At 42.4% G+C, this 14,805-nt stretch overlaps 2 protein-coding genes across 4 annotated transcripts in view; one reads left to right on the forward strand and one right to left on the reverse strand.

Moving 5' to 3' along the window:
- Positions 1-12,559, forward strand: part of igf2bp2a (insulin-like growth factor 2 mRNA binding protein 2a) — a 53,280-nt gene extending 40,721 nt beyond the window's left edge. For all 3 annotated transcript variants that reach the window (XM_053876831.1, XM_053876830.1, XM_053876832.1), the window contains 9 exons: positions 1,338-1,460; positions 4,608-4,743; positions 6,238-6,372; positions 6,617-6,676; positions 6,791-6,907; positions 7,075-7,149; positions 7,249-7,380; positions 8,465-8,578; positions 8,779-12,559. In XM_053876831.1, coding sequence (XP_053732806.1) covers positions 1,338-1,460; positions 4,608-4,743; positions 6,238-6,372; positions 6,617-6,676; positions 6,791-6,907; positions 7,075-7,149; positions 7,249-7,380; positions 8,465-8,578; positions 8,779-8,877 — 991 coding nt within the window. In that variant the 3' untranslated portion in view covers positions 8,878-12,559. The remainder of the gene's footprint in view (positions 1-1,337; positions 1,461-4,607; positions 4,744-6,237; positions 6,373-6,616; positions 6,677-6,790; positions 6,908-7,074; positions 7,150-7,248; positions 7,381-8,464; positions 8,579-8,778) is intronic.
- Positions 12,560-12,861: 302 nt separating this feature from the next.
- tmem41aa (transmembrane protein 41aa) lies at positions 12,862-14,758 on the reverse strand. Its single transcript, XM_053877404.1, has 5 exons — positions 14,565-14,758; positions 14,165-14,315; positions 13,894-14,055; positions 13,660-13,798; positions 12,862-13,595 (listed from the first exon to the last, which is right to left on the reverse strand). Exons 1-5 carry the CDS (start codon positions 14,729-14,731, stop codon positions 13,372-13,374), a joined length of 843 nt encoding a protein of 280 aa, XP_053733379.1. The 5' UTR covers positions 14,732-14,758; the 3' UTR covers positions 12,862-13,371.
- Between the last annotated feature and the right edge of the window lie 47 nt (positions 14,759-14,805).

A 14,805-nucleotide genomic window follows, 5' to 3' on the forward strand; every position in this document is an offset into this window, starting at 1 on the left:
TATATATATATATATATATATATATATATATATATGCATTCGTCTTTACTAATTATGATAGACTGGGAACAGTACTAATAAGAATAATTTTCGGGTTATTTGTATGTTTTTCCCAATATTTTTTGCAGTTTGTTTTGCAGTTCTTTATTTCCAACCACAAATCCGACACATTCAACTGATTTTTAAACATAAAAGCATTCCCTCTTGATTTTGAAGACAGACATTGGAGGAAGTTACATTGTACTTTGGAGCGGAAAAACAAACAACGTGGTCACTGAAGACACATGTTTGAGTTGTGTGTAAATACATGTGGTCACATGAATGGAATATGAATCGGATATCAGAAAACAGTTTTAAGTCATGTGTGAAGGGGGGCAAACATTCACATGAAGGAACATAAATACTTGAAGCATCACAAGTACACAATAGTGTGAGATCAGGAAAATGAACAAAATGATTGTCAAATTTTTATCAGCTTCACGGTTTTTCTACTACATGACACTTCATTTCTCATGAAACAATGCAACACCTGTAACAGACTTCAACTGGCGCACTGCTCCCATTTTGATGTGGCAGAGCAGAGCTATGAGTCAACTCTCTTGTTAGTTCACCATATATTCTCTTCAAAACACAACCCACTCATAATAAAAGTTGAGTTTTGTATTACAGTTGAACTGACTCATCTCAAATGTCACAAATGGCGGCTCAAGTTGAAGAAATGACGCCACTCATGCCACAAATGAGCCAGTCCACTCGGTTTCCCTTGTAATTTTGCAAGGTTTCAGGAAGCTCCACCACCCAGATAGCCAAAACTAATAAACTGCACTGAAACCCGCGACACTGTCACTCCTTCTATTTGCCCCACTACTGACCCCAAATTCATTTCTCCTTTCCGCCAACTTCTAAATGTAGCAGCAACTGTCCACAACCCTCCCCACCCTCACACAACCCCAAACCATCACCAACACCACCTTTTTCATGTGTATTCATTTAATAAAATATGTCTTTTGTTGGTATGCAATATTTATAGAAAGCAAAATAAAATGGATTTGAATTTAATTACTGCCATTAGCTTATCAATATAAGCTTTCATTTAGCACATTTATTTCCAGGGACTCCGTTAGACATTGAAATGTGTACAGCTTCAGAGTTTTACCAAACATTTGCCCGGCTGGGACCTGACAGCTTGGATAGGCTACATTGTGGTGTTGCTCCTCTGAAGACCGTGTTTCTCTCGCACTGATACTTGCTTCAGTGAGACCAGTCATCTGAGTTATTATACATGACTACAGTATATAATGTGGGCAGCCGTCCTCACTGCATCTCTGTGTTTGCAGGACGGGGGACCTGCCAGGACAACTCCTGGCTCTTAACCACCTGGTGGGCCGGCTGATCGGGAAGGAGGGCCGCAACCTGAAGAAGATCGAGGAGGAGACAGGGACCAAGATAACCATCTCCTCGTAAGTCACCTCCGTCCTGAAATCAATGGCTTCTAGAATGCACTCGTCTTCAAGATGACTTGAGAGGAATGCAACAAGAATACTTCAGATATGTTTCTTATTGGTTAGGTGCCTCCTGTTTTGAGGAATCAGGAGAAACAGCAAAACAAAACGACAATACACTTCACCTTCCACTGCTAGGCGTTTGCATATAGTAAACACAAGTAAAAACTTAAAAAGAAAATATTCCAAATTGATCATGAAGAATTTAAGGTCGGCTTGATCTGATCCAATTTTGGGATTTGCTTACAACTTCCCATCCAATTTCAGCTTGTGACTTGATGAGACCTTCAGTTGTCTCCTCCTGCTGCTTTGATGTTGAAGCTCCTATTATTGAGGAAAATAAGCCAAAATGTCAGTGTTGTCTTTTCAGTGGAGTATGTGTGTCTCTTGACAGAAGAGTCACAGTGAGTCTGCTGGTTTTCTTTGATGTAGCCTCTACCGTATTTTCTGGACTATAAGTCGCATTTTTTCCCCCCCCGCAAATTTCACTGATGGTGCAACTCGCATGTATTAAAATGTGTAGTTTCAGAATCAGAATTAGAAAACTTCAGTGAGGATCCCACCAACTAGGAAAGTACTTTGGCACATTGGGAAAAAATGAACAAAACAAAAATAATAATGATAATAAATAAACAAAACTAATAAAATAAAAATAAACAATACTATGTTTAACAAACAATAATAATAGATGTAACTAATAACTAAATCAACCACGTGTTCACATGTTCTTAAATGTTATAAGGAAACTTTCTGTGGTGAAATTTTAAATGCTCATGCTGTATATGCGAACTAGCCTGATTGATGCCTGCGACTCTGTTTATGGAGAGTCTTCCTTTGGTAACTGGAGTGCGCTGAACTGGGATGTGATGTAATTCACACGTCCAACTTCTAACTTCTGAGGTTAATGGAAGCATCCCAACAGCAGGGAAACACAAGACGTGTCATGGAAATGGACATTTTTAAACACCATAATAACAAAATGACGGGAACACTATCGCTGCTCGCAGAATTAAAGTTCCAGACACCTGTTGGAACGTCAGAGCGGCCGCACATGAGTGATATTCATTTACTTCTCATGGTTTAAAGCAAGTATTTCTACAGTCATAAGTGCAATAAATGTCAAAATCCCCTCTTCCTTGTTTGTCAGTCGGCTCGCTTTTCATTGGCTACATTCCAGTTCACACCAGAGTTCATATTGGGAGCGATGAACAGAAATGGCTTTGTGGGTAGACCTTCGTGGTGTTACCGCTTCATGCAAATTCTTTTATAGAATATATAGCCCCCAAAAATGCAACTTACATGTTTTTTTTTCTTCTCCATGATGCATTTTTGGACTGGTGTAACTTATTCTGAAAACAATATGGTACTAAACTGGCCTTTATATTTATGGGACTGGACTTGGTGTCCACTTTTGTGTAATTTCAGGGTGGTCAACATTTGGTTGCTGACAGGTATGACACAGAAACAATAACTATACGAGAGTCTGTGTCTTAGAACCTACTGTTACCTACTTCCAAAAATTGAAGCAGAGCATGGCTTCTGGTTCTGTTTTCACTGTACAACGACTGATGCAGATTCTTTATTTTCCCATTGTACCATTTTCCCTAAATCAGCAACAAACTGTGAAACATAAATGTTTGTGTCATTTTTAAAGTATATTTCTCCAGATAGTCAGCAGCTGCTCCCTTGTCTCTCGTCTTCCACTTCCTGGTCTTTTGCAGATTCACTATGATAGTCGAGAAATGTAAATAAATCGGGGACATTATCGTGCCAGGTGGCTGTGAAAACATTTCTCACACAGAGCTGACATTCTTTCACTTTGAATGACTCGTCTTCAGCTGCGTCACTCTGGCAACATACACACCCCCTGCGGGAACATTTAAATGCCAAAGATACATACATTTACTCTAATGTCTTGTTTGCTACTGTAGTCATATATGTTTAGCTTCTGCTGCCGCATCTCTGGGGATTTTTTGTTAAACATATTCTTTTGTAGTCTTTTAGAGTCAATGTGGTTTGCTATGTAGGTTATAAGGTCAGAAGTAACTGAGTCACTATTACACACCACTGACAGCGATTCATAACATAAAGGACATGACAGACACCACCATTCACACGGTTACACACAACCACTGTTCGGGGACATATTGCTCACCCCTTGCCTCATTTCATTCTCTCTGAAATGATAAACGTTGCCTACTCTATATGCATAATGCAAAGATGTGGATTATGTAAATATTAAACCTAATGAGAAAGTGTTTGAGGACATTCAAATCAGAATCAGTCAGCTGGTCATCTGGTTTGCCAGTCAGCTTTATTGTCAAGGTCAGTGAGGATCCCACGTAATAGGAAAAATGTGCACTAATGAACAAATAATAATAATAATAATATATTTTTCAAAACGGAACTACTGTGGTTGATCGATGTTTAACACGGACCGTTGAGGCGGATGCACCTCAATGTGAACAATGAACATTCTGCGCATTTGAAGTCCTCTACTTTAAGATGACCAAAAGCATGTTCCATGCATTTGAATCCTTTCAATCCCTGACATGAACCCTGCAAATTTTCTCCTGCCTCGTGTCTATGTAACAACGTTTAACATTTTACTTATGAAAACAAATGCTCTGGAATTATTGTGCTAGCGTTAAATTATTGCACCGGAACTACTTTATAGTAGTGTAGTAAGAGTGTATTTTAGGTAGTAGTATAGTAATTAATAGTGTATTTATTTATTATTTATTTTACATCAAGTGTTCCCTGAACTAGACTTTATTGGTGGCAGGTTTTGAAAACGTCAATTTGGACATATGTATATATTTTTTTGTTTCCTGACAATACCTCGAAGCATGCACTGTTTAATATAAACACATTACAGTTTGGTCTGATATTGATTCCACTATTTTCTCTTAAATATGAGAACATACTGACATCATTTAGTTTACCTTATAATGTCACTGTAATCCAAAAACCAAATCTAAAAACCTCATCATGAACGGCTTTGTGTACCTAAAAGTAGAGAGTGCTCTGTTATGAAGGCAGTTAAAGAGGAAACCGGTCGTGTGCTATATTTAAATGTGTGTTTGTGTGTCACCCCTCCTTCAGGTTACACGCCTTGACCATCTACAACTCTGAGCGGACCATCACGATGAAGGGAAGCCTGGATGCGTGTTGTAAAGCTGAAGTGGAGATTTCCAAGAAACTGAGGGAAGCTCACGAGAACGACATTGCTGCTCGAAATGTAAGTCGGATTTCAAGGTCGAGTTCATCCGTGCGTGTCTGAGGTGGGTTGACTCGTTCATATTGACCATCAGGTGAACATTAGCCAGGTTGTATGAGAAAGAGTGGTGTGGTGTCACACGTTAGTAACGCCTGGTCTTGAGGTTAACCGTCAACATTTGCTGCCCTGTCGACTCTGACTCACACTAACTTAGCTGCTGCGCGTCTGTGTTCCTGCTGGAGCACACAGAGCTTCCAAGCATCCATCTGATATGTGTAGACTACTCCTCTGCCCAGATCTTCTTTCACTCTGCACTGGTGACGACATCACCACTGCAGCCTGAGAGGTCAGCCACAGACGGGGAGAGATGGCAATAGCACACACACACACACACACACACACACACACACACACACTCTCTCTCTCTCTCTCTCTCTCTCTCTCACACACACACACACACACACACACACACACACACACACACACACACACACACACACACACACACACACACACACACACACACACACACACACACACACACACACTGTACATGTTCGGACCCAGATTTCCTTCAACAAGCTTGTTTTGATTAATATACTAACAATTCTCTGACTCTATATAATATTTGTGTACGACAAAATTTTAAACACGTGTGTTGTCAAATACTTCTGAAGCGTGTGTTTCACACTACCGTCGCTCATCCGCACTGTGTACTGTGATCTTTTGGTTCCATCTAGTGGTCATCTTTAGATGGTGCACACAGTGGTTGGTCTCGAATATAAAGAATAAATACGCCCATGAGGTGATCATCCTGGCATTCAATTGCGTTTGTACCTGCAACACTTATGACATGTTCCATCCAAACAATAAAAATATTACTATCCATCCTTGCAAACCTTTTTACCCTTGCCACATGGCACATGAGCATCGCTGTGAGGCAGCGAAGTTCAAGAGCATGTTGGTTTTTTGTTGCATGTTTGGCCTGAGCCAAACCAAAAGAGAACATCTCAACCTACCTGCAGATTTTAAAAATGCAATGGCCACCGTGGGAAGATTTACAGGCAGTCGGATCTAATCTTATTAGTGGCGTCTCTGTATAGTATGATGGTCACAATCTTAGTAGTAAGATGGAGGATGAATAGGGAGACTAGGAAGATAAGTCTTGCTTATGGTTTGCAATGGAAGGGCTATGTTTTGCTTTTATACTAAACTCAAAACGGTAATTCTAGTGTAGCTGCTAACACGATTTAAGGTATGGTTGAAAGGAAATTGTTGAAAAAAAATCAGCATCCTGCACAACATTCTTAGCTAGAATTTTTTATTTATTTATTTATTTTTTTGTTTATCGGTCCTCATTTCAGCTTTGTCTTCAGATTTTTCTGACCAGCCCATTTATTGTTATTGTCATTTATTGCCAGTATGTGATTTACATTAACTGTGCGGCAGCTGTGCTGCGGACTGTATCTGTGATTTACTTGTTCATGACGGCAGCGATTTGGTCTCCCGCTACAGCAACAGTCCAACTTAATCCCTGGCTTGAACCTGAACGCTCTTGGCATCTTCTCATCTGGTTTGCCAGTCATGCCCCCTGCTGGAGGACCTCGTGGTAGCGTGCCGCCAGTGGTACCTGCTGGATACCCATTCTTTGTAAGTTCTTGAAACTCGTGTAGGAATTCCCCTTCTTTCCCCTATAATGAGTCAGACAATGTCTTCATGCTTGCGCAAGCGCGACTGTGAGACATAGTGTGAGAATGCATTAGTGTGCGGCACAGTCATTGAAGCTTCCGTGTGATTCACTCCAAATCTGTCCTGAAACGCCCCCGAACAATGATACAGATGTGCATCTGTGTCTGTGTATTCGTCTAAGAATGTGTCTCATCTTCACATCCAGGGTCCCTCTTCACATGGTGGACTGTACGGGGCCCCTCCAGGAAGTTCTCACCTGCACTCAGTACGTTCGCTCATGCTCTGCTGTAACTGTGACAAGCGCTAATGCTATTACACAAGATAAAACACTTTTACATTGTGATGCCACTCTGAGACGTCCCCTCATTTCCCGCCGCAGGCTCCAGAACAGGAGGTCGTCTACCTCTTTATTCCAACTCAGGCAGTCGGAGCTCTGATCGGCAAGAAGGGCCAGCACATCAAACAACTCGCCCACTTCGCAGGAGCTTCTATTAAGGTGAGTGAGTCACTTTCCATTCAACTTTCACGCTCACGTAGGTTGTCTTTTTGACATCACATCAGCTGAAGTCACATTATGATGTGCAGAATCTGTGTTTTGGATTTCTATCAAATAAACACGTTGGATTTCTGCATGTTGTAATATATGTTATCTGCTTGTGTCAGATTGCCCCAGCTGAGGGCCCCAACGTGACGGAGAGGACAGTGATCATTACTGGAACCCCGGAGGCTCAGTTTAAGGTACAAGTTGTTGAATGATGGATAAAATTCTTCAGTTCTGCTGTAGCAAAACATTCATCCTGCTGTGTGTCTGCCTCTTGTTCTTCACTGCATGTCCAGGCTCAGGGTCGGATATACGGCAAGCTGAAGGAGGAGAACTTTTTCTCAGCGAAAGAGGAAGTCAAACTTGAGACCCACATCAAGGTTCCTTCCACTGCGGCGGGCAGAGTGATCGGCAAAGGTGGCAAGACGGTGAGCAGATTCATAGAGATTTTCAAATTGAATGTGCCAAACCAAAGCCAGGAAGTTGACATTGTACAGAGCCCCTGAGGGGACGCAAAAGTGTTGCGAGATCTCACAAAACTTCTCTCTTTTTTTAATAGTTATAGTCCGTGCGTTGTCGCAAGCATGGTTTTGATATCAGTGTCAGGTCATCCTCCATGACTCCTCTACTTCTCGCAGCAGAATCAATACATTTCAACGGCGTGAGATGTTGCAAAAGTATTGTAGCATCTGCTGGTAGTAGACGTTCTGTAGTTTAGTGGTCTCCAGAAAACAGAAACAATTGCAGCTCTCAGCTCTCCACCCTCACTCACTTGTCACCATTGAACTCTTAAAGGAACAGTAGCACAAACCCAGAACGTCAAAGTATTGTGACATCTCGCAAAACTTTTTTTTTTTTTTTTTTTTTTTGTTATGGCCCCCTAGGGCTCTGTAACATTATTATATATAGAACTGAATTGAATTATTTTTTTACTAGAAGCAATGTGTAACCCAAATAATTCTAAAGAATAATATTCCAAATAACGACCATGTGGAAATGTTTTTAATAGGATTAAAAAAGGCACATTATTATCAAGGGGAAGATTGTCAGGAATAAGTGATCAATTTAAACCACAAGGAAAAAGAGAATGTATGCAAAATATTTCAAATGTAATTAAGAATAAAAAAGAGAACATTAAAATGCGGTAAGTAAAACAAAAATGGAGACAAGTTCAATATTAAATGGATGTTAAAGCACACAGCGAAACGTAAATATTGCTTTCAAGTCAACTGAAAATGATAAACATATTGTCAAAATCCGACCAAGTCCGTCTGTATATGATGAAAAAGACTGTTGTTCAAGATGAGTTGGTCAACACAAACAACTGAATTTTGGCAAACAGGTGGGACCATGAAAATCCACACCCACTCACTGTGAGTTATTTGAAAAACACTTGGACGGCCTACACACCAGATGTGGCGCTGTGTGACTCTCAAACCGTTCAATTGTCTTCATGAAGCAGCTGGACTTTTCAAGTGCCATCAGACTCGAAGACTGCTGTTTTTGCTCTAGGTAACTGACCTGCAAAACATGACGAATGCTGAGGTCATCGTGCCTCGCGACCAAACCCCTGACGAGAACGACGAGGTCTTTGTGAAGATTAGTGGACATTTCTATGCCAGCCAGGTGAGCAGCCCACTGTCGAGGATGAATGGGGAGCGTGAAGGGTACCACAGTTTAAACTCATCTTTATCATATACTTTCTTCTTCAAATGTGTTGCAATGGTAATGTTTACTATATTTACCTATTTACCCAAACAAAGGAGGAAACAATTGGTTCAACCGTTTTCAAGCTTGCTGCTTCTGATCGCGTTTCTGTCGCACAGACTGCACAAAGAAGAATTCGGGAGATCATCCAGCAGGTCAAACATCAGGAACAGAAGCACCAGCAAGGCGCCGCCATGTCACCACACCACTCCAAGTGACAACCAGGGCGGCTCCAGTGGGCACCAGCCAATGAATGTAGCCCTCCCGAACGGACAGAGACCTACCCAGACAAAGGCCGAGGCCAAGGGGGACATGCAGGGCAGACCAGCAGCACCGGGATCAAAACCAAAGAACTTCACTGAGGGGAGATACAAGTGAGAGCCAAAGGCTGAGGGCATTGCGTGCACTGCCAGCCCTGTGAGAGCAGATAGAACAGGAGAAACCGTACTGATATCAATTTAAAAAGAAAAGTTTTAAAAAAAGACCAAAAAAATATATAAAAAAGAGAAAATGGCTGAGAATATAAGAACTGACGCTTCACAGTTGACAAGGTGAAGAATAGTATGTCGCCCTGCGTAACGTTATCTCTTTAGTTGGACTAACATAGGCCTAACACAGATGAAGCAACTCTAACAACACAAGCATTATTTTTGAGTTCTGACAGAACTGAGGAAACTAGCTTGACATATGCAGACTGATGAAATAACAGTATTAATACAGGGTAGAGTGGAATATCCATCCGCGGACAGAAGGCTGTTATTTTTCTACCGGAACGACAGTAGAGCGCGTAGTTCGTTGACCGCTTGTTTGAGACGTAGATTGACGCTTCCCTCACAGTCCATACTTGACGTGAAAGAAAATCCCCCCCGACGAGCGAACGCGGTGAACGGTTCTCAGTTTTTGTAACAAGCCTGTGTGTGCCAACCCAAAAGATAACGTCCCCACGTCCCTCACCGATCATACCTGATGCTACGCTTTCTTTTTCTGCCTCTCTCTGCTGTCACTCTCTCATCACTCTCGCTGTTTTCATCACCACACTTTCCTCCTCCGTCGCCTTTCTTTGATAACATTGAACTGACTGCCACTAGAGTTAAACAGGGATGGCTGAAGCGCCGCCATCCCTCCCCCACACGTGGATCTACATCGTGCTTGTTGTCCTGATGAATAATTATGTCTGGAGAATAATAGTAATCGGCGCAAAAATTGAGGTTAATATGTGAATGTGCACTGCCACCGAGAGCTGGAAACGAAAGGAGGGGCCTGGTTTTGGAGTAGGGTGGGTTGAGGAACAGTAAGTTGCAAGGGGTGGGCACTGTATGTCCTGTGGTACACACACAACCGCAAACGTGACCGCGGCCGCGTCTTGGCTTTAACCGCCTTTTGTCAGGGAGGTTTCCGAAACGGCATGACAGCTGTGAATGTACAATATGCAGCCTTTTCTTTCTTTCTTTTCTTTGTTTTTTTTTATTTTTACAACAGAAAAATCACCCATGCCTTGTCCAGCAGGCCAGACCAGCCACGCAGACACTCAGATTGTCACTCTGATATTGTTTCGGCAGGCCGACTGCCCTGCCGGTGGCGCTAGTGTACACAGGTCCTGGTCTCCCTTTTTACTTTCAAGATCTTTGGAAGCTTGTTGCCTTATTTTGCCACCATCACTTCATCAGCTTCATCTTCCAGGCGCAAAAGGTTATTGCCAATACGCACAGCTTCCTCCACGTGTGTGTATGTGTGTGTGCGCATGTGTGTGTGTGTATATATATAAAAACAGAGTAATATTTATGAATCTATTTTTTCCTATTTTGTGATGAGAGCTATAAATAAGAAAACAAGAGAAAACAAAGTCCTTTTTCTTTTCTTCCTCAGTGGGACACTGCCATATTATTTTGAAGGGAAGTGTTTATTTTCTTGAGAACTAGACTATGAATACTAATATAAATAAACCTGAAAAAACAAGGCGAGAACAGTCAAGTGAACCACCGCGTTAACTTTGGTCAGGATGTAAACAGTGCGCATGTCAGTATTGTGATCTACCTCAGGCTTCAGGGTACCTCAGTCCAATCTTTCATTTCCCCTTTTTCACATTTTGTATGCCTTGTTAACTGATCATTTTGAGCGTTTTTGATTTTCTTTTTTTTAATGACGAAAAAAAAAAAAAACAAGAGACAAGATATCTATAGTGAATCTCTTCAGGTCCAGCCCAGAAGTGAAACTTTCTAAAACCGTATTCCACTGTCCCGAAGTGAAACGGCAGCATCCGGGCCTGCCTGAAGCGGTTCTGTTGGTCGGGTCCTGGTTTCACGCTCAGAGGCACTGGAGATTAACAACCCCACGATAGAAGCCAACCAACTGTACCTCCAGCTTTTCCAGAGCTCTAAAGAAACACACACACACAATGAAGTTTATTTACCTGTGACAGAGGTTATTTTGTACCAACACAACTTTACCAGCCCTATTTTGTAAAACTCACTCGGGGTCAAACTGAAGCTGCAAAAAGACACTGACAGGACTTTTGTGTAGAATGTAGAGCAGACTTAATGTCACTGTGTACATCAGGAGAACTGTATAAACATGTACAATAGTCACACTTCCTGTCTCCTCACACACACATCTGCATCGTGAGAATCACAGATCGCATTGGCCGCTTTTTTTTTTCTATCAGCGCGTTTATCTAGATCTTGTTGCGCTTTACCTACAATTAGAGCTGACCGGTTTCGTCCCAGTGAACACAGACGTGCTGCTCTCGACTTCATCAGAACCTCACACTGATGATCGCTCACCAGACCCCATTTAAGTACCGTGACCTTACTCATATGAATGCAGTACAGTGCTTCGTCTCTGTCGCGCCCCCCTCCTCTTGGCGGCGTGCATCACAGTACCGCTTGATCTTCTCAAGCGTCGCTCACGGTGTGTTTTTGCCCGTCTCCTCTTCGCGCCCTCTCGTGTTTTTGGCTCCTTCTAAGTGCAGGTTCACCTGTCACTGCTTCAAGATGTCCGTCACCGTGGCGACGTGGCGAGCACCGCATCCTTCTTGTCAATAATATAGACCTTTTTTTCTTTTTACTTCCAAGGATTGGAGTTTCTAGCTTTTGCGGGATGTTGCTGTTCACTCAAAACACTCAGCAGCAGGCAAACTCTGAAAACACACATCACTAAGAGTGTTGTTAGTCATATCACACGGTGGTTGGAAAACTTTATTAGGCTTTATTTTGTTTTTCTGTTGATCTGGTTTTCTGGTGTCATTTACACTGTTTTAATGATGTAGTCTGGAGACGTAGCTGGGATTCTTTGCTTTAATATTCATTCCTATTAGATCACTACCAATAATAGCTGTTAGATTGTGGTTTTAAAAAATATGCTAGGAGTTTGAGCTGATTTGGGAATCAAAATGGCTAAAAAAAAATACTTTGTCATGCTAAATGAGAAGTATCCAGGTCTGAAATGTGCATATTGCCTGACTGAACATGGAATGAAAGGGGCATTCGACGATCATCAGATCTATGTGGATTATTTGAGGAAGGGTTTTAGCATGGTCCGGAGCCAACCAGTGTTTTTGTCTTGTCTTGTTGTGAAATGCGAAAACACAAACCATAGCATGAAACCGCTTGTAGTCCATCCAGTATGTTCTACGCTTCACACACTTTCAGTTTGAGAAACAAGGATCCGTTTGTTCACAGTATCTCACAATTCTGCAGATTTCCTTTTGTTCCCTTGTTAGGTCACCACCCTCAAGTTTTCCCACGAAACACGAAGGTTCCAGAACACCTCAAAGATCCATGTTGTGGATCCGAACCGTTCTGGTTACAGGCATACTATTGTTTTGAGTAAAGAGTGAACTGTATTGCTGAGCAACCTGGATCTGAGCAATAAACAAAATTTGAAAGATTAAAGTGCTGTTTTTGCATGTTGTTCATCACTAGTCCGTGGAACACAGCGCACTGTTCCTCACAGTGAGGAGAGCTATGCTGCAAGGATTCCTTTATAAAGAAATATGCAGGTTGACAACCAGGAGGTCATAGGTTTGTACCCGAGTGAAGTAAGCAGTTTGAGTCACTTTGGATGAATGTGTCGTGTAAGGTAACATGCATTGATTTTCCGCAGAAGGCTTGAGCCTATTCCCCTGGACAGGTCACCAGTCCATCTCGGAGCGCAGCAGAGCCACAGACACATGAATCACACAAAGCATTTCAAATAAAATAACTTTTTTATTCCAACAAACTGCCTCTACAAAGACATGTTGCTGTATAACCTTTCATTCTTTCAATTTTAATGAAAGATAAAGAACATTTAAGACACAAAAAACATCTCATGAACACTTTGGTACCAACAAGAAGATGGAAAGACATTTGAACACGGGACATTTAAGGCCTTACTAAACATTCTTCCTCAGGTCATAACCAGAGCAAGAGGATGGAAAGTGACATCTTAAAAACATACACCTGACAAAATATCATCATCAGATGTGTGTTGTAATACAACAGGTCAGATTTACTGTAAGAAACCCCCTCCCTCCTCCAAAAAAAACAATCAACTGTTCAGTTTCAACACGTTTTCTTGGAAAGACTGAGGTAGAAGTGAGGCCCATAGCTGCTCGCAGGCACTTAAAACAGAGCTCGAGCAGTTCCTTTCATCATCCAAGAGAACATTCAAAGAGAGATTTGACTTACACAACACTCATTCATCTGACTTAACTTGTCATGAAGTCCACTTTGCTACTGGTCTTTCTTCTCATTTGGTATCACGCCATTCCTTGTTGCATCATCCAGTTTCAGGCGGCGCCGACTGTAGCGACGGATGAGCGCGCCAGGCAGCAGAGCCACACAGGCAATGGCCAGCAGCTGGAGGAGTCTCTCCCAGCTGAACAAGTCGTCAAGCGAGGACACTTCAGAGAGCATGACTCCTGTCTGGACACAGATGAAGTTGTACGGTAGAAGACCTGTGGAGACATTCTGGTTTAAACTGTCCGTTAAACTGGTAAAGGGTCACCGATGTGCACTCACCTATGAAAACTGAGCCGAAGAAAAAGGTGATCGGAATGTTGACAATTGGTGCCGACATATTTAGGAACCAGTTTGGTGTCATGGGGAAGAACCTCAGGAAGAGCAGGAAGAAGAACAAACAATCCTGATTCTCCTCCACCTGGAGGAGAGAGATTTGCTCATTTAAATTGCTTTAGAATGAGCAACTTTATTGACTGATTGTGACTGGGACTTTAGAACTAGCATCGAGTTTACCTTCCTCTGCAACATGGAGACTTTGTCAGGGAAGCGCTTCTCGATGTAGTGCTTTCCAAAGGCTTTAGACAGAAGATAGCACATGGTAGAGCCCACGGTGGTGAGCAAACAAGCCAGCAGCAGGCCTTCATACGCCCCAAATATGGCCCCCGCCAAAATGTTCTATAGGCAGATTGATCTTGGTTAGAAACATGAACAAAGGACGGCATGGCTGTCATAGTCATAGCTGGAATATAGACAGGAATAAACACAATTTTAAACGTTATCTCACCAGGAAAGAGGAGCCTGGAATGGCGAATGACTGTTTGTAGAGATAAGCGCTGCAGAAGAGGAGCAGAACGTATCCGGTGTGCTCTGTCTTGTAGAACTGCAGCAGATCAGCCAGCTCCCTCAGCTCCTCCAAGTCTGACGGGAACTTTAACCTGCCACAAGACAAGACAGTCACAGCAGTTGTGATTTGAACCAGACAGACAACAGACTCTCACTGTGGCTCCATGTCAACAGCGGATTAAGTTAAACACATCCAGTGAATCGCTCTATAAATAACAGAGAAATACGGCTGAACACACGCATACGCATTCACTGCCACAAAAGCCACTTAAGAGAAATAATTGAAGTGAACGGCGTGTTGATAACTAGCACTGTAGCTTTAGCTAACAACAACAACAGACCTGCTGGGCTCATCGCCGTCCTCTCCGGACACTTCTGTATCCGCATTGTTAGTGTCAGATGTTCGGTTCGAGTGTTTCCGGGGTCCCGGAGGCAGGTACAGAGACAGTGAATACAGGTAAAGGCTGGCAGCGGTCACCACAGAAACCAAGCCAACAAGCGAGCGCATCTTCGGCTGCTTCACCTGAGTGCTGACAGGGGGAAGTACGGCGCTGCGTCAAAGTGACGTCATTTCCCTTACCG

This window comes from Synchiropus splendidus, chromosome 10, assembly GCF_027744825.2.
Source record: "Synchiropus splendidus isolate RoL2022-P1 chromosome 10, RoL_Sspl_1.0, whole genome shotgun sequence".
Taxonomy (NCBI): Eukaryota; Metazoa; Chordata; class Actinopteri; order Syngnathiformes; family Callionymidae; genus Synchiropus; species Synchiropus splendidus.